Here is a 19,452-nt window from a genome sequence, read left to right on the forward strand (position 1 = left end):
AAGCGTAAGATCACCAAAAACAAAAAAGATATCAAACTTTTTAAAAAAAATATCTTTAAAGAAGGAACAACAATAACAATAATGTACTGCATGCTAATATACTTCATGAATCCATTAGATAGATATATTAAGTTAATCTTTAAGAGAAAATTAATGAAATTAAGAAATTATATTACCTCTAGAAAGACTTGTGTCCTTTGCGTGCAACAACAGATGATAAAGTGTATTATTAAAGAATGTCATCATATTAGGACGGATAAATAATTCACTGAAATAAAAAGCCAAGTTGACATAGTTTATTATCCGTTGATCGTTACAACTTACAATTTCTTTTATTTTTAATCTCGAGAAGGAACTCACGTTATGAAATTATAAAGAGAAAAAAATCTTAACAAAATTTAACACACAAAGTTGTTGAAGTAAATTACTCACTCCGCCAAAGCTCAAATGGTACTACGGGCAACTATGCGCTCCCTTCCTATGCGAGTTTGATGCTTCATTTACATAATTACCTGTTAAGTTAGACACATGAAACTAATTTTTTAGAGGAAACTATGTTACGAACGAAATTAATAAATTAGCTATAGAAGATTGATATTCTAAAGCAATAAATACCATCTAATTTGTTTGAAGTAAACATATATAGATTGTACCAAGTGTCCTTCTCCATGTCAATATATGTTTCAAAGTGCTTCTGTCCATGTCGAACGGAACTTCCACGTTGAGTAGAACACATATAGTATATGGCAAATAGATGAAAAGTTGGAACTTGATTGGTGTTAGAAGTTTGTCCAAATTCATAATTATTTCCAATGTTACTATTTTTAGTTGAATTAGAAGTTCTCGATATTGGTAGAGTAGGAATTTACAAGCAGTTCTATGTGGAGTTTAAATCGGGAAAGAATTCTATGCTTGGATAATATTTTAAATATTACAATCACATCCACCTTAACTCAAATATTTAAGGGCATAAAAGTCTATCAAAGTCTCAAGAATATTTTAGTCATTCAACATTTAACATAAATTATTCGTGCTTTTACAATAAAATATAGATAGAAGATATATAATCAAGAGTTCGCTAAGTAAATATTCAAGCGGTAATAGTGAAACTCTATTTCTATGTAAGAGAGATATGCATCATTTTATTAGTTTTTGTTTCCTCTAACATTCATCAACTTTGTTTCCCAATCCTTTATGCTGTAATCAGGTCCCTCCAATATCAAACCGATATCCAGGTACAACTCCAGTAGCATGCTGTGTTGATGGTTCTGCATTTTCTGGTAGCACAGTATTGTACCTGTAACCAGTGGCGGAACCACAATTTTTATTAAGGGATGTCAAAATATATAAAAGGAAACATACCAAAAAATCAAAATCAAGGGTAGAGCATAGGGTGGATTAAATGAAAATTTACAAGTTTTAATATTTTTAGACCAATTTCTTGAACCCATTTCTTGAAATGTCGGACATTAAAAAAAAGAACTAAAACGGAGTATGGCTGGTTGAGGCGGGTTAAGAACAATAATATATATTTCTAACCCGGGCAAATTAAAACTTTTGCGTTTAAGATTTCACCTTTTCACCGCCCTTCCCTGTTTGCCATCCTAATATATATTTCTACTGTTCCAGTTTATCATGTGATATTATTTTCTTATTGGTCTATTAAAAAAAGAACAGCGTATTTTCTATGTTTGTATATATATATAACATAGACAACTATTTAAATTTTACGATATGTTTAAGATCACAAATTTTAAATTTTTTTATTTCTTTCTTAAATTACGCGCATGTCAAGTTTATGTCACTTTTCAAGATACCTGATAGGCATTGAATTATTGGAAGCCACAGGGTGAAAGAATCCATCAGGCTGCTGCTGTCCAGATTGCCACGATGTCTGAAGGGCAACACCAAGTTCTTCAAACTGCAGTTAGAAGTTCAATAGACAAACCAATGTAGTTAAAAAGAAGAAAAACCAATGTAGACAAACCATAAAAGTCCCCACTATTATCTTTCATCTCAAATATGAACCTCCAACTAACGGCTAACAAGTCTGGCTCAGACATTTTCGATGGTAAAATCACGTAAACCAAATAAAAGATCCAAATTTACTCCTAAATTATCAAATCGGTTTATATATTACCTTTTGCAATAATTTGAAGCATGCCCTAGAATAATTGAAAGGTCCAAATATACCCATGAATAATTTAAAAAGTCTAAATAATAACCCTCCCCCTCCCCCATGTGGCTTGCACCATATCAATCGAATCAGATCAATTTTTTAACGGTGGCAAACTGTTAGTGAGGGGGAATATTTGAGATGAAAGATAACAATGAGACTTTCATTGACCGAAAGCTTAATGGAGGGAAAATATAAGACAAATTGCAAAGTCACGGGTGTATTTAATTTGGACCTTTTACCTTTTTTTTCTACAACTATGATGTCCAAGCTGTTAGCTTGAGTACACCTCGACTATTCTAGAGAATATATACTCGCTACCTCTACCAGCACATATACCAAGGTCCATCAATCTAGCACAAATCTACAATAAGGATCATTGTCTCCACATATGCAATAATATCATGTGCTATTAGCTTGACCTTTTTCTGTTCTCAAAAGCTGAATATTAAACTAAAAGTTTAGTCAAGGTATTATATTGTTACCTTCATCCTCAAAGATTTGTTCATTTCAGTAAGAGATTCTTCCTGTTAAAGAAGCAAATAGGAAATGTCATGTTCCCTACACACAGTTGAGCAAATAGCAATATCATCTTGATTTCTTAGGAATGAGTATACTGTATGTAGTATGTACCTTTTGTTGAAGTTCAGTAAGTTGATCAAGCATGTGTTGTGTCTGAAAACAAGTTAAAATGAGTCGATTTAGACCTTATTAGATAATTACACAACTTTTCTTTAATTTTGAATAGAGTAATAAGATGTTACTTTTTTATGTTGAATTTGTATTTAGGAAGAAGTTATCTATGTTAGAAAAAATATTTTGCCTTCACTGTTGCAGAGATGGTAGTAAAGATCGTCTAGGATTTTACAAAGCCAAATAAAATTGAATACCAACAATTAATCCGAATTTCCCACGGGAACAAATTTTGTGAGTTGTAAAAAAAAACAGAGAGAAAAGAAGAAAAAATATTGTAGTTGTTTTTATGTATATCGTCATTGGAGAGACAACATGTATTTATAATACATCTAGAAGTCTATTAAAATCAACAGACTTGACTCTTCCCAACAGACACCTTTTAAAACTAAAAGTCACCTTTTAAATTTAAAATAAAACATTTTAAAACGTTTTAATTAAATAAAAATAATATGTGACTATTAATGTAGTCACACTTGGTTTCCCTCCAAATATCTCTTCAATTATTCAAACTCATTAAGATAAGAAATGCTTTAAAACACCTCTACCATTCTTTATTTTTCCAATGAGGGACAAGCTCCCTAATGAGATATGTTATATATGTCATGACCCAGGTTAATATTGTATAGGCTTAACTTAACCATGGTTAGATTAGTAGTAACTATAGTTAGGTGTTAATATTGTAGTTAGTTGGTTATTGTTGATATAAATATAGGTGTGTGCAGTGTTTTGGCATATACAGAAAATAGAGGTTCTTCCCTCATCTCTCGTCTCTCTCTGCTATGTTTTCCCTTTGTGAAAATCATTTCTCATCTTGCAAATTCATAAAATTGACATGGTATCAAAGCGTTCCCGAAGATCCGACCAAATTGCATATGCACTTGACCGGAACAATACTCAACTCAGCAAATCGCGACTCGCATTGTGCATGATCCACGATTTCACAATAGCATTGCAGCGATCCCATAGATTTACATAATTATTTCCATAGGTATTGCGTGTTATTGAACTATAAACCCTAACTTGTTCTATGTAAGCAACGAAACTTCCATCGCTCGGCTCCAGATCATGTAATTTTCCATTCCATGCAGCTGAAAACCAAGAGATAATCCTCATGGCATGTCCGATGGATGCAAATACAATGGATGATTATGATCTATCACAATCGTAGATCGATCTATGACTTCGTCTCCGGCCATGATTATTTAGGGTTCCGGCGAGTGACTGATGATTCCGACTGAAAAATTTGAGAAATGAACGATGAATCTCTTGTTTTCAACAATTCTTAGTGAAAACCTCTGGATTCAATCGTCTAAAAGCTTTGATACCATAATGAGAATATGTGATATATGTCATGACCCAGGTTAATATTGTATCGGCTTAACTTAACCATGGTTAGATTAGTAGTAACTATAGTTAGGTGTTAATAATGTAGTTAGTCAGTTATTGTTGATATAAATGTAGGTGTGTGCAGTGTTTTGGCATATACAGAAAATAGAGGTTCTTCCCCCATCTCTCGTCTCTCTCTGCTATGTTTTCCCTTTGTGAAAATCATTTCTCATTTTGCAAATTCATTAAGCCTCCTATTTGGCTTAAGGATTACATTGGGCCACAACAGAAGTCCAATTCTTCCACTGCAGTTCATTGTCAATATCCTATTGGTGATTTTGTTCAGTATATAGGATTATCAACTTCATATCAAGCTTACATCACTCAGTTGTCTTCTGAGATTGAACCAAGTTCTTACCATGAGGAAGCTAAGGATGTGAAGTGGATTGAAGCTATGAAAGCAGAGATACAAGCATTGGAGGACAATAAAACATGGGAATTGGTGCCATTGCCTCCAAACAAAAGGGCAATTGGATGCAAATGGGTGTACAAAATCAAGTACACATCCAGTGGGGAAGTTGAAAGATATAAAGCTCGATTAGTGGCTAAAGGGTATAGTCAAAAGGAGGGACTGGATTATCAAGAAACTTTTTCACATGTAGTAAAAATGGTTACTGTCAGGTATGTCGTATCCATAGTAGCAACCAAAGGTTGGACCCTCTATGAAATGGATGTTTACAATGCCTTTTTGCAAGGAGATTTGGAGGAAGAAGTGTACATGACCTTACCTCAAGGTTTTTCTCATCAACAAGGAAAAACACAGGTGTGTAGGTTACTTAAGTCACTCTATGGACTTAAGCAAGCTTCGAGGCAATGGAACATTAAGCTCACCACAACACTTCTTAATTCAGGATTCAAGCATAGCCATTTTGACTATTCCCTATTCACTAAGAGACAAGACTCTCATATTGTAATTGTTTTGGTCTATGTTGATGACCTTCTGATCACTGGGGATGATGCAGACCTTATTTCTGCTACTAAACAAATTCTGCATCAAAACTTTAAAATCAAAGACATGGGGGAGTTGAGGTATTGTTTGGGCATTGAATTTGCTAGAAACAAAGAAGGGATCCTGTTATACCAGAGAAAGTATGCTCTTGAGCTCATCTCAGATGTTGGCCTGGCAGGATCTAAACCAGTTCATGCTCCTGTTGAGCTAAATCAGAAACTCACCTCGGTGACTTATGATGCTCATCTGGCTCTTAAGGATGATTGTTTACTTGAAGATCCTGGTGCTTATCAAAGACTGATAGGTAGACTTCTTTATCTGACAATTACAAGGCCAGACATCTCCTTTGCTGTGCAGTGCCTAAGTCAGTTCATGCAAGCCCCCAAGCATTCTCACATGGAAGCTGCTCTTAGGGTGGTTAGGTACATCAAGCAAAGTCCAGATCTTGAGATTCTTATGTCAGCTACTGTATCTACACAATTGAAGGCTTATTGTGATGCTGATTGGGCAGCATGTCCTAATACCAGGAAATCAGTCACTGGTTACTTGGTACAATTTGGTGATTCCCTCATTTCATGGAAGTCCAAGAAGCAAAGTACCATTTCAAGAAGTTCCGCTGAGGCAGAGTATCGTAGCCTAGCATCCACAGTGGCCGAGATTGTGTGGCTTGTCGGTTTATTTGATGAGTTGGGGGTTACTCTCACATTGCCAGTTCCCCTTCATTGTGACAGTAAATCAGCAATACAAATTGCTGCCAATCCTGTGTTCCATGAACGAACGAAACATATTGATATCGATTGCAACTTCATCCGTGAGAAGGTTCATTTAGGCTTAGTTCAAACAGCCTACTTGAGGTCTACTGAACAACCAACTGATATCTTGACCAAGGGCTTGAGTAGTCTTCAGCACACTCACTTACTGTCCAAGCTAGGTGTCAAGAATATCTTCATTAGTCATAGCTTGAAGGGGGTAATGAGATATGTGATATATGTCATGACCCAGATTAATATTGTATAGGCTTAACTTAACCATGATTAGATTAGTAGTAACTATAGTTAGGTGTTAATATTGCAGTTAGTCGGTTATTGTTGATATAAATGTAGGTGTGTGCAGTGTTTTGGAATATACAGAAAATAGAGGTTCTTCCCTCATCTCTCGTCTCTCTCTGCTATGTTTTCCCTTTGTGAAAATCATTTCTCATCTTGCAAATTCATAAAATTGACACTCCCTTATCTCAAAAACTAATCTAAGAATCTCCCACTTAAATTTCCTCGAATATTATTTCAGGTAATTGAAACTACTCTTGTTTTGCGACATAAACCACAAAAATTGATTTGAAAAATATCTTAAAGTATAATACATACCCTTGTTGACCTTATTTGCCTAAGTGATGAATCCAGTTGACGTTCAAGCTGTTCCAGGTCTTTGTTGCTCAATTGTCCCAAATCTTCTCCTAGCACATGCCTAAAGAGTATGAAAAAGTTATTCTGAACATGTACAATCTGAAAAATAAAAAAATAATAAATAAAGAGAATGCAGTGAAAAAATCTTTCCAGAAATCAGAGGTGGAGTCAGAATTTCAACTTTATGTGCTATGTATTTTAGAACGACGACTTAAAGTGCTAATAACTGGGTTTTAAATTTAATGTTTGAATATTATATGAAAAATAGTTTGAGGTGGAGTCAGAATTTCAATTTTATGTGTTATGAATTTTAGAACGACGACTTATTAAAGTGCTAATAACTAGGTTTTAAATTTTATATTTGTACATATTTAATGAATTTCTTAACATAAATACACTATTTGAGCAAAAGTTACTGGGTTCGACCGAATCCGCTGCCGGGCTTCTAGCTACGCCCAGGGGCAGCTTAAGTATATGTATGGCTTAAAGCCAAAATTTAATGTGAGGCCTAAATTTTTATATATCAAATTTTTTTTTACCTTTTACATAAAAAAATCTACTTTTGTACTAAAAGTATTATATATTTTTTTAAAATACCTATGAATCTGTTATTTCTAAAAAATAGGCCTCTCAAATTTGGGAGCGTAAGGCGTATGCCTTATTATCTACAACATTAGAGTCGTCTCGGGCTACGCCCCGGTAGAAATCCAGATAAGGTTATGTAGACCAAATATTTGTCCGTCCTTTCCCTGGACCTCACACATAACACGAGCTTAGTGCACCGGCTGCCTTTTTAGGATAAAATAGAGAATGCAGCGATGAGTTAAAAATTACATCTAGTCTTGGTGTAATAAGTATTTAACTCACCTTTGAGATTGTTGTAACATTTCCACTCTTGTTTTAAGGTTCAAATACTCCTGGTACGTGTTCTGTTTTCACAAAAGCATAGCAAGCAAATCAATTTGCTCAAAGTTAGTAATCAACATTAACTTTTACTAACTATTTTCAGGTGAAAAGCTGAACTATTTCCAAAATTTTCAACAAACTTTAATTTGAGGAATTATGATGCTCGAGTAAGAAGAACGAACCTGTGAATCTGTTGAAGGTTGGCTTCCTTCCACTGCAGCATAATTGTATCTGTGGTATCTCTCCAGTGTCGTGGGCATACTAAAAGGGCAAGTTACAGAACAATATATAAGACATTGGTTAAGATAATTAGATGTATTTTTTGAATTATCATAAACATGTTTTGTTGTACTTTTAATCATTGATTAGGCAAGAGCCATAGGTTTCTGAAGGTAAGTGTACTAAAGCAAGAGAATGGAACAACTACTAAGTAATGAAAACAGAATTTAAAGCTCCAAAAAGTGTTGGACACTAAACTCTACTGATGAGACCCTCTTTTATACCACATGTTGATTATAACAACAGTCACAACTATAAATAGACTCAGTGACAATTATAAGGCAATACACTATGCTCTCTCGTGATTCCTACTATAATCAAAAGACTAAAATCTCTACTAAGATAGATTGCCAAATTAATTAATTACGAGTTTTGCCTTTTAATGCGCTAGTCACTTAGGGGGTGATTGGGCCAAGTCGAGTCGGAAATGCTTTGATAACTCAAGGTTGATATTAGGGAAAGGAGAGTGAGGGGAAGAGGAGCCGTCCTTGGCCTGCATTTTATAGTTAGCTACAACAGACAGACATGATTTTGTAGTTCAAGCAACTTCGTTACTTCTGTGTACCCCTTTTGAAGGTTCCTTATAAGGACCTATTCGCTCTGCGTAGATCGTAATCTATCACTTTTGACCACTTGATTGCTCCTCCTTTCAGTAGGCACCATGAGAGCACCTTAAATTACATACTAGACTTCAAAGATTGTCACCAATCCGCAAACTGAATGTCATAGTTAGCTATTTAGAAATATATTAACCTTAAAAAGATGATTTATAATCACATGTCTTTTTCTCTTCCATTGTTTCTTCAATATTCACGTTCTCTTCAGTGCCAAACGCAGTTATAATTCTCTCTTCCAGTTACTACTCTCCGCACTATCCCGAGCTTATCAGTATTTTTAAGCTTTGGCAATCTTCTTCACTGATCTCACTTTAATTACCTAAACTGTAATCAGATATTATATACCACAAAATGGACATATGAACATGGCAAATACTCAATGGTTGATAGATAGATACCCTATATATGGGGTTTATAGTATACCACGACCAAACTTTACATGCTCGGGATACATTAGTTTGATGTAAACTTCAGATGGTGGTAAGTTTTGTCCTAAATATATCTTCTTCACCTATTATATATAGTATCTGTATGCATGTACATGTCACAGTATTTATGCGCACACGAAACTTCCAACTATATGTTTCTTTATCATTGCTGAAGTGTGTGGTCATCATATACAAAAGTTTATGCTTCATTTACTTAATTAAACATTCATCATCTAATGTTTTATTTACTTCGTTAATGTTTTTGACCTAGAGAACTAGGACATATTAGGCATATGTTTGTTACCTGATATTTCTACACGTGCCTTTCTTGATCTTTGATAAACTAGGGTTATTACTTACATATAAATCACATCTTGGTTATTGTTATTAATTAAGAGAATTATGTACATCTAAACATCTTCATTTCTGCTACTTTCATCTTAACTCCTAAGGACAAAGCTCATGAGTTGGGTGAAAAGTTGCTGGCTATCCTGAGAGAGTAGCGGGGACGCGAGTGGTATGTGGGCATTGACGGCGAACTGCATTAGGGAGGTTGCGAGAGAACTATTATGGGTCTCGAAGGGTTACTCTAGCGGTCATAAAAGAAACTGGTGGTGGAATGAAGAGGTCCAAGGAAAAGTGGAAGCAAAGAAAACGGCATATTTGAAATTAGTGGAGAGCACATAAAAGGAGGAGAAAAGGATGAACAAAGAAGAGTATAAGAAGGCTAAGAAGGAGGCGGAATTAGCACTCACGGAGCCCAAGACTACAACATTTGGTTGTCTGTATGAAGAACTGGGGGACAGAGGTGGGGACAAGAAGCTATTCAGGCTGGCCAAGGTAAGAGAAAGGAAAGCTCATGAATTGGATCAAGTGAGGTGCATCAACGACGAGGAAGGCAGAGTTTTAATGGAAGATTCACAGATTAAACGAAGATGGCAAACTTACTTCCATAAACTCATGAATGAAAAGGGGGGCAGGAATATCGTTCTGGGTGATTTGGAGTAATCCGAGGATCATCGTGATTTTAGGTATTGTCAGCGCATAAATATTGAGAAAGTTATGGGGGCTATGCGTAATATGAGCAGGGGTAGAGCGATTGGGGCTGACGAAATTCTGGTGAAATTTTAGAGGCACGTAGGTAGAGCAAGCTTAGAGTGCCTGATTGGGTTGTTTAAAGTTATTTTTAGGATGAAGAAGATGCCCGAAAACTAAAGGTGGAGTACAACGATCCCGTTTTACAAGAACAAAAGTGATGTTGAAATTTATAACAAATATAAGGGTATTAATTAAGTTACTTACTAATACTATAAAAGTTTGGGAGAGGGTGGTAAACGTGAGGGAAAGGAGGACTATGTCTATATACGAGAACCGGTTCGGATTAATGCAAAAACATTTGACTACGGAAGACATCCACCTAGTCAGGAGGTTAGTGGAATAGTACAGGGAAAGGAAGAAGGATTTGCATAGTTTTTATTTGTCTTGGCAATGGACGCACTGAGGCACCATATTCAATGAATGGTGTCATGGTCTATATTTGTGATGACCCGATAGGTCATCTTTAAATTTAATATTCAATTTTATGCTTCGAGATCTCGAATAGCACCATTTAGCATTCTTCGACTTGCGTGCACAGTCAGTATATTTTTTTTAAAAACGTTTATGTGAAATAGTGCTTCAAAACTCATTTGAGTTGATTTCGGTCAATATTTTGAGCAAACAGATTTGGATTAGTATTCTGACAGTCCCGATGGGTCCGTATCGTAATGTGGGACTTGGGCGTATGTCCGGAATCAAATTCGGAAGTCCCTAACTCGAATTATCGTCATTTGACGGAAATTAGAAACCTAAAGGTTAAATATTTCCAAAGTTTGATCGTAAATTTGACTTTGTCGATATCGGACTCGGATTGAGATTCCATATGTCATATGGGACTTACCTGCAAAATTTGAGGTGATTCCAGATTGATTTGACATGTTTCGACGCGAGTTATAGAATTTAAAATTTCATAAACTCATAAGTCTGAATCGACGTGCGATTTGTCATTTTTTTCGTTGTTTGACGTGATTTGAGACCTCGAGTAGGTCCGCGGTATGTTACCGGACTGGTTGGGATATTTGAACGAGGTCCCGAGTGACTTGGGTGAGTTTCGGATGAGATTCGGATCATTTAGAGCATGTTGAATGAAGGTGGTTCTGGGCAGAACCTAGTGCAACCGCACCTACGGAATGTTGGAGCGCGGGTGCGGCTCCGCTTCTGCGTGAAATGTGTCGCTTCTGCGACTTGGGCACTGGATTTTTGCTTTGCTTCTGCGGAGAAATTTGGCGCAGGTGCGCAATCGCCTCTGCGAAGGAAGGACCGCTTCTGCGGTCGATTGGTCGCTTCTGCGATGTTGCAGGTGCGTCCATGGGACATGCTGCTTGGTTTCATAAATGCAAGCCTTGTCTCGCAAATGCAATCTTGCAGGTGCGCAAATCAGTCTGCATATGCGAACACCCCTAGGCAAAATGCTTAAGTTCGGGGGTTTGATTTTTTAGTTCATTTTTGAGTTTTAAGTCTCGGATTTGGGCGATTTCATAGGAATTTTTACGAGTTTGAACTCGGTAAGTATTCTTTATCCTAAATGGATTATATTTCATGATTCCATACTTATTTACATCATGAATCCGTGAATTTAATTGAAGAAAATGAGATTTTTATAAAATCTTCCAAAAATGTAAAATGAACATTTGAAAGGCGATCCGATGTCGGAATTCGATAATTTTTGTATGGTTGAACTCGTATCGGAACGGGTATTCGGATTCAGTGAATTTTTGTTGGGTTCCAAAAAGTGAGCCCCACGTTGACTTTTGGTTGACATTTTCAAAAATGACTTAAATTAAGCCTCTTTCGAATTGTGAATAATTTCTAAAGCTCCAATTAAATTGTTGGCCAAGAAATTGCAAGGTTTGATTGATTTGGAGACTAATTCGAAAGGAAAGGTCGTGGTCGAGTGATCACTTGAATTACGAAGCAAGATAAGTGTCATGATTAATCTTGACTTGAGGGAATAGAACCCTTGAACTATGCATTACATGAATTTCATGTGTAGCGGCGTATAGACGGGGTGACGAGTGTCTATACATCATCAAATTGCTTGTTTCCATGCTTTTACGTATTTTACTAATTGCCTTATTTCATGAATTAATTATTATATTAACTGATTCTCTTATTTTCATTGCCTACTATTATGCCTTGATTTCATGCCTTAAGTGTTACCTGCTTATTTGACTTTTGTGTCATAATTGCTACTTGTCATTTAGCATTTCATATATTAAATTGCCTATCTCTTCCCTAATTCCACACTTATTTGTTACTTGTCCCTAATTGTTTCCTCCACAAATCATAATTGTTGTATACCTTGTTGCCTTATAGTTTCATATTAATTGTGGCATTTATTGAAGTAGTCTTACGTATGAGTGTTGTTGTTAATTGATATTCTGAAGAGAGGGATGTACGCCGCAACAGAATTGATTGAAAGATATATTGGGGATCGGGTTGCATTCCATTATTATTATTATTATTATTATTATTATTATTATTATTATTATTATTATTATTATTATTATTATTATTATTATTATTATTATAATTATTATTATATTATTATTATTATTATTATTATTATTATTATTATTATTATTATTATTATTATTGCGTACATGTTAATGTAAGCGACCTGCCTTAACTTCGTCATTACTTCGTTGAGGTTAGGCTCGGCACTTACAGAGTACATGGGGTTAGTTGTACTCATACTACAATCTGTACCTCTTGTGCAGATACCAGAGTTGGTCCAGCGGCATACCCTAAACTTGTTCGGATTCAGCTACCAGAGGAGACTTGAGGTATAGCTGCACAACGTTCGCAGATCTAAAGTCCCCTTCTACTTTATCTTAGTTGTGTATTTTATTTCAGATAACTTTATTTTTATTCAAACCTTTATTTGTATTATTCTAGTAGCGCGTGCACTTGTGACACCAGTCCTGGGATGGTATTTTAGACATTGCTATTATCTTGGTTTATTCACTTTAGTTCAGATTTTATTCCAGTTACATGGTTTCTTTATTATTAATTAAATTGAATTGTTAAAAATATCTAAAATTATTCTAACGTTGGCTTGCCTAGCAAGTGAAATGTTAGGCGCCATCACGGTCCCGAAGGTGGAAATTTCGGGTCGTGATAATATTTTTTGCAAATGATATACTATTAACTAACGAGACGTAAGATGGTGTTAACGACAAGTTGGAGGTTTAGGGACAAGCCATATAGTCTAAAGATTTCAAATGAGTAAGACTAAGATAGAATACTTAGAGTGCATGTTCAATGACGTAATTGAGGGTACGGACATGGACGTGAGACTTGATTTACAAGTCATCCCCAAGAGAAGAAATTGCAAGTATCTTGGGTCTATTATCCAAGAAAATAGAGAGATTGATGAGGATTTCACACATCGTGTAGGGCGGTGTGGATGAAATTGAGGTTAGCATCCGGCGTCTTATGTTGCCAAGAATGTGCAACCAAATTTTAAAGATAAGTTCTACAGAGTGCTGGTTAGACCAACTATGTTGTATGGGACAGAGTGCTGGCCAGTCAAGAAATCCCATATCCAAAAAATAAAAGTAGTAGAAATGAAGATGTTGAGATGGATGAGCGAGCATGCTAAGTTGTATAAGATTAGGAATGAAGATATATGGGTAAAGGTAGGTGTGGCCCCCATAAAGAAAAAGATGCGGGAAGTCAGACTCAGATGGTTCGGGCATGTGAAAGGGAGAAGCTAATTAGGTGCCCCATTAAGGAGGTGTGAGCGGTTGGTTTTGCCGTGTGTGAGAAGAGGTAGATGGCGACCAAAGAAGCATTGGGGAGAAGTGATCAAGTAGGATATGACGCACTTTCAGATTAACGAGGACATTGCCCTTGATAGGATGGTGTGAAGGTCGAGAATTAGGGTAGAAGGTTAGTAGGTAGTCAAGTATTTTTCTCTTCCATACCGGGATTTTTAGGGTTATAGTGTCTTGTTCTTAGATTGCTAGTGTTTCATGATGCTTTCCTACTATCTTTCGCATTGGTTTATTAATATTATCTTATTGTTGTTGCTGCTTGTTGCTATTGCTTCTTCTCGTTTTTTTTTCGCTTCTTAGATTAATATTATTACATTTTCGGCCTTTATGATTGATATTGCTTATTTCTAGTGTTGCTTTGCATCTTCTTAAGCCGATGGTCTATTGTGAGACTATCTTCCCAAAGGTAGGGTTAAGGCCTGCATATACACTATATTCTTCAGACTCCACTTGTGAGACTCACTAGATTATTATTGTTGTAAGAGAGTTACATATCACTTAGAGCAATTTTCGACCTATTAGTCACGATCAATTATGACAAGTGAGGCTTGCTCAATTGGTAAAAGCACCTCCACCTACGACCGTTAGGTTCTGGGTTCGAGTCACGCTGGAGAGAAAGTGTGGAAACACTATAGATCCTCCTAATTTGTGAGGGGTTTTTATTTTTTTTTTTTAAAAAAGTCACGATCAATTCGAAAGTCAATAATCCTATGGAAAATAATCACCAATGTTGATAAATGTTCATGTTTCCCTTTTATTTGCTTACTATTTCTGAAAATTATCTATTTCACCAACCATGACTCTAAACAGACCAGTGATCATTGACTTTACTTAACACCTAAGAAAGTCAATAATACTATGGTTTTCTTAACTAGATTAGAAGCACTCTAAGATCATCTCACTGTATTTATTTCTGAGATATAGTTAACTTGAAATGAAAAGAAAGGTAATATTAGATATATACATATAAACAGTGACTTCCAAGGTTTTCCAAAGTTAAGAAGAAATTAGAACTTATGATCTTGTTTTGCAATTAATAAAAAATTTGATTACTTCTTTCCATCCTATATACAATCAAACCTCTTTATAACAGACTCATTTATTCTGATATTTTTTTGTTGTTATAGTGAAATGTTGTTATAGAGGATATATATAACATAACACTAAAATTGGTTCCGAAAAAATATGACTTTTATAGTGAATGGTTGTTATTTAAGAATGCTGTTATAGATAGATCTGACTATAACACTGAGGATGTTACAAGATACCACTATAAAATGTCTAAATCTAACCTTATTAATCAAGAAGCTATGTCAAATAAAGCAGTATTTTATTGAGAATCATTTCACAACTGTAAAAAGAATTTGACAACTAATGAATAGATAAAGCTTTTGAAAGAATTAAAAGAAAATAATGAAGAGACAGAAAATTTGAAGATTAATTAACTATAGATGTGAATCTATAACTTTGACACAAGGAAAGGAAGCCTTGCATTGATATCAATTAATGGTTATCAAGTTATTTACTGTAAATACCTAATAAGTGATCCGATTGTGTAAATATAACTTAAACCCCATCTATAATCCTCCCTTATCGAAAGGTAGAGCGTAAATTGTTTTTCCTTTTCGTAGGAAGCCTGCATCTTTCGTATGCATGATAATTTTCTTCTTAGGTTTAGAGAGGCTAAAATTATCCCATCAGTTACTATGATTATTGATATCATTAATTAACGAGTTCTGAATGAATTAGTATATCTGCATATAACATAAGCAGTACTTATTACATAAAGGAAATCTAATTAATTAGATAAATGCTCGAAATATATGCATAAATTCTAATCAACGCTCACTCTATGCCATGCTTAAAGTAAAGTGGACTACTATAATTAAAAAAAAAAAAAGACTGAAAATTGCCCTCATGGTCTTCGAAATAACTTATCTGTACCCTCTATTTGAAAATAAGGTCATGTGTAACCTTGCCATTAAACAAGTGGTCCACTGATACCCTTCTTGACTAATGGCTCCGTTTTGGGCCCTTTGTTTTTCCTCAAAATATCCACATCACAACACGTGTCCTCTAAAACCACCCTCAATTCTTTTTTTTACATGCCCCTAACTTATTTTACCCACCTTTCCCACCCTCTTTAGCCCATCCACATCAGACCCCAAATAATAGTTCACCACAAAAATTATCATTCATTAGTAATACGTAGATGATGATTGCTTTGTTAAAATTTATTACCATGTCTAAATTCATTAGTAATCGAAGAATTTAGAAAGTAAAAAAGTAATACGTAGTTTAAAATTTAAACCAATAAAAAAGTATCTGATCGACATCTAAATGATCATTGCGTTGTTCTCGATCTTACGTTCTTCGAGATGGAGAGTAATGGTGTAATAGTACGCTTTGATTATAAAAGCTAAATCCAACACCGCCAACGGTCACCCTCTCTGCCCAAACCCCCCCTTTACGTCCATTATGCCTCGTTGAATTATATTACATGCAATTTCACTTGCAAATATTTCTCATTAATTATCAAGATAAATTAACCCGTGGCGGAGCCCGAATTTTCATCAAGAAGTATCAAAATATAAATAATTAGATATATCCAAAAATCAAAGGGAGTCAACGTATAGTAAATATATATAAAATAAAAAATATTATCTAGCAATATAGTGTATATTTTCCGACGAAGGGGTATCACTTGACACCCCTTGGTTCAATGTGGCTCCGCCATTGAAAGTAACTCTGCTTCGACAAAAATGAAAGACTAATGGATGGTAATTTTTGGGGTAAAGTATTGTTGGGATCTTATGCGAATGGGGTAAAGGGGGTGGGAAAGGTGGGTAAAATAAGTGAGGGGGCATGTAAAAAAATTTGAGGGTGGTTTTGGAGGACACGTGTCGTGATGTGAATTTTTCGAGGAAAAACAAAGAATCCAAAACGGAGTCGTTAGTTGAGAAGGGTATCAGTGGACCACTTGTTTAACGACAAGATTACACGTGACCTTATTTTAAAACGGAGGATACAAATAAGCCATTTCGAAGATCGGGAGGACAATTTTGAGCCTTTTTCCATTTCAATACCAGAGATGATTATCAAATCTGAGATATTCTATTTGCTTATACTATGAAGAATTTTGCAGCTTTATATGTAGATTGTCACGCTTGTCTTTATATGTGTCTGTACTTTGAGAAAAATAAAGTGTCATAAAATGAAAGAAAAATGGAGGTGCACATCAAATCATAACCAAAGTTAAAATCATATATAGACTCCCCTCATTCTCAGAAATTGGTGCTTTATCTATTTCATCAAGATTCTTTATATGTTATGTTATTTGTACTCTACAAGAAAATTAACCTAGATCTCATGTAATATTTGCATTCTTGAATAAGCAGATAATTTAACCTTATAATTTAACCTGTGTGTATATCACACTAACATGAAATAAATCTAATTCTGACTCAGATCTCACATCAATAAACGATCAGCCCTATAAAAGAAAGAGCAGAATTTCTAAGAAATGGAAAGTAGAATAACCATATAATTAATAGACAAAGTTTCAACATCTACAAATGGGTAGGTAGCCTTTTATGTTCCCAAATTTTGCTTAGTATATACCATTCAAAATAAGGGCAAGTATATGGAAAACTTTAGTCCACAATAACAGTTTTCTCCCACCATAAATACCATAAGAAGCACCCCTCAATCAATACGAAAAAATAGAAATACAGTACCAGTGACATCTTTAATCTTCGAGAAAATCAAGATCGATGTTTTTCATAAAAAAGCATAAAAAAAGACCGAATCATCTTAGACCTTGACCGAGTTTGTTCTAATACAGACCTGGCGGAATGCTTACATGAGGGTATATCTGGCACGGTTAGCCGGAAATTGATGAAAGATTAGTTTGGAAGGATCCAAAACGTGACTAAGGCGTATGAGGCCTACACTGGCGAGGTATGCGGCCCTAACAGACACTAGAAACATATACTACTAATTTGTTTTGGGGGTAAATTAATGAACGTACCTTGAGCTGCTGCAGAATTCATAGAGTTTGCCAGTATTAGAGAAAATGATAAGAGCAACTTCAGCATCACAAAGAATAGAAAGTTCATAAGCTTTCTTGAGCAGTCCATTTCTTCTCTTTGCAAAGGTCACTTGTCTATTTATTTTATTCTCAATTCTCTTCAGTTCTACCTTCCCTCTTCCCATTTTAGCTAGCTTTCTTTTTTTGGCTTTCTGAATGAAATATAATATAAAAATGTAACAAGATTCTATTCTAAATCAGTTGTTTTAATCTGGAAAACTGGTGTGTTTTGCCATAAAAGCCTATGTACGACAGTACGTTTATGGTTTTGGTTGTTCCCACTTCTTCTTTTCTCCTTTGCCTCTTCTTTTTCTTTCTTTTTATCTCCTAGGGTAAGGATAATGGCTGTAGTTTTTATTGTGGGTCAGGTCTAAGGTTTTTTTATATACGTATACATCATTATAAGCATAGCTCTAAAAATATATGCAAAATTTAATAGTCTTACAATGATGGACCGACCCACAATAGATATTGTTTTGCAAAAGCACGAAAAGTTCCAGCATAATATGCGGGATTATGGAGCTCCTACATATAGACTTCCAGCATACTATATATTGGAACTCCAGCACACGGAAAGTTCCAGCATAATATACTGGATTATGGAGCTCCTACATATAAATTTCCCGCATATTATGATGGAACTCCACCATATTATGCTGGAAATTCATATATAAAAAATTCGAACTCCAACATATTGTGCTGGAATATTTCTGGATTTTTAAAAGTGTTTTTGTTCGGCGGTAAATATGGCTATTTTTTATTTTTACTTCTAATAGAAGGATTATTCATAATAAGTCAAACTACTAGCTTAAAAAGTAATGATAATTATATTCTATAACTAATTAAAGTACGCTAATAATATAAAATCTTTTATAATTTTAGTATATATAACTTAAATTCGCGCGTATATATTACTCTTAGAACTCGAAAATGCATTGGTTCTAAATCCAGCAAGTGCTTTTGTTACCTCTTCTGGTCTTTTTGAACTTAATAATTTCCTGGCCAAGAAGAAAAAATGATAGGAAGATAAGGAAAAGGGTTTTTTCTTTTTTACAGTCATTTGGTATTTAAAATTTATTGGCCTGATTAATTAAGCTTGGGCTGCGTATGACCCAGTTATGTAGGAAACCTCTCTTCCAAAATTTCTTCATTTCAATAGCGCAAAGTCAAGATCTCTACATTCCACTGTATTCCTTGATGATAAAAAAAGAAGGAAAAAAGGCATTACGTTCTTCGCGGTTACTGTTTTCTGAATGTACAAGAGGGATGGAGGAGTGAATTGTCCATTTTTTTTTTTATAGCTAAGTCGTTGACTAGTTTACCAAGTAGTCGACTTAAAGTAGAGGCAACATAAAATTAAAGACAAAATGTAAAGTGCAGAAATTAAATGACACCCAGAATTTTTATACTGGTTCGGATTCAATGTGAATCTTACTCCAATCCCTTTGGGTTGCATGGGTGTTCTTTAATCAAAGCTTTTTGAATAACTTCGTGCAAATATGTTGATGTTATCTCGAATACTAACTCTCTTTTGGTTCTAAGTACGCTCGTAGTAATCGTGATACAATGCCTCACCGATATTTATCTCTCTTTTTTCTCTCTACTGGTTACCTAGTAAACTACACTTAAATTACAATGCTTATTT

The 19,452-nt window shown here is 35.0% G+C and overlaps 1 protein-coding gene across 3 annotated transcripts; it reads right to left on the bottom strand.

Annotated features, from left to right (window-relative positions):
* Positions 1-978: 978 nt before the first annotated feature.
* Positions 979-18,150, bottom strand: LOC107822627 (MADS-box protein 04g005320-like). 3 transcript variants are annotated; one of them, XM_075247798.1, is made up of 8 exons: positions 17,748-18,149; positions 7,699-7,777; positions 7,478-7,539; positions 6,572-6,671; positions 2,810-2,851; positions 2,662-2,703; positions 1,818-1,921; positions 979-1,297 (listed from the first exon to the last, which is right to left on the bottom strand). In XM_075247798.1, the coding sequence occupies exons 1-8, from the start codon at positions 17,930-17,932 to the stop codon at positions 1,204-1,206; spliced, it is 708 nt and encodes a 235-aa protein (XP_075103899.1). In that variant the 5' UTR covers positions 17,933-18,149; the 3' UTR covers positions 979-1,203. The 3 variants fall into 3 exon arrangements, with proteins under 3 accessions (XP_075103899.1, XP_075103901.1, XP_075103902.1); XM_075247800.1 differs by lacking the exon at positions 2,810-2,851 and having other exon boundaries at positions 17,748-18,150; XM_075247801.1 differs by lacking the exons at positions 2,662-2,703; positions 2,810-2,851 and having other exon boundaries at positions 17,748-18,150.
* Between the last annotated feature and the right edge of the window lie 1,302 nt (positions 18,151-19,452).

Source organism: Nicotiana tabacum, chromosome 24 (genome assembly GCF_000715075.1).
Source record: "Nicotiana tabacum cultivar K326 chromosome 24, ASM71507v2, whole genome shotgun sequence".
Lineage (NCBI taxonomy): Eukaryota > Viridiplantae > Streptophyta > Magnoliopsida > Solanales > Solanaceae > Nicotiana > Nicotiana tabacum.

Excerpts from the sequence above, each read along its gene's own strand:
- LOC107822627 (XM_075247798.1), bottom strand. The coding sequence starts at position 17,932 with ATGGGAAGAGGGAAGGTAGAACTGAAGAGAATTGAGAATAAAATAAAT. Across the intron at positions 7,540-7,698 it reads AACCTTCAACAGATTCACAG|AACACGTACCAGGAGTATTT; the intron begins GTTCGTTCTTCT and ends TTGTGAAAACAG. Across the intron at positions 1,922-2,661 it reads ACAAATCTTTGAGGATGAAG|TTTGAAGAACTTGGTGTTGC; the intron begins GTAACAATATAA and ends TTCTAACTGCAG.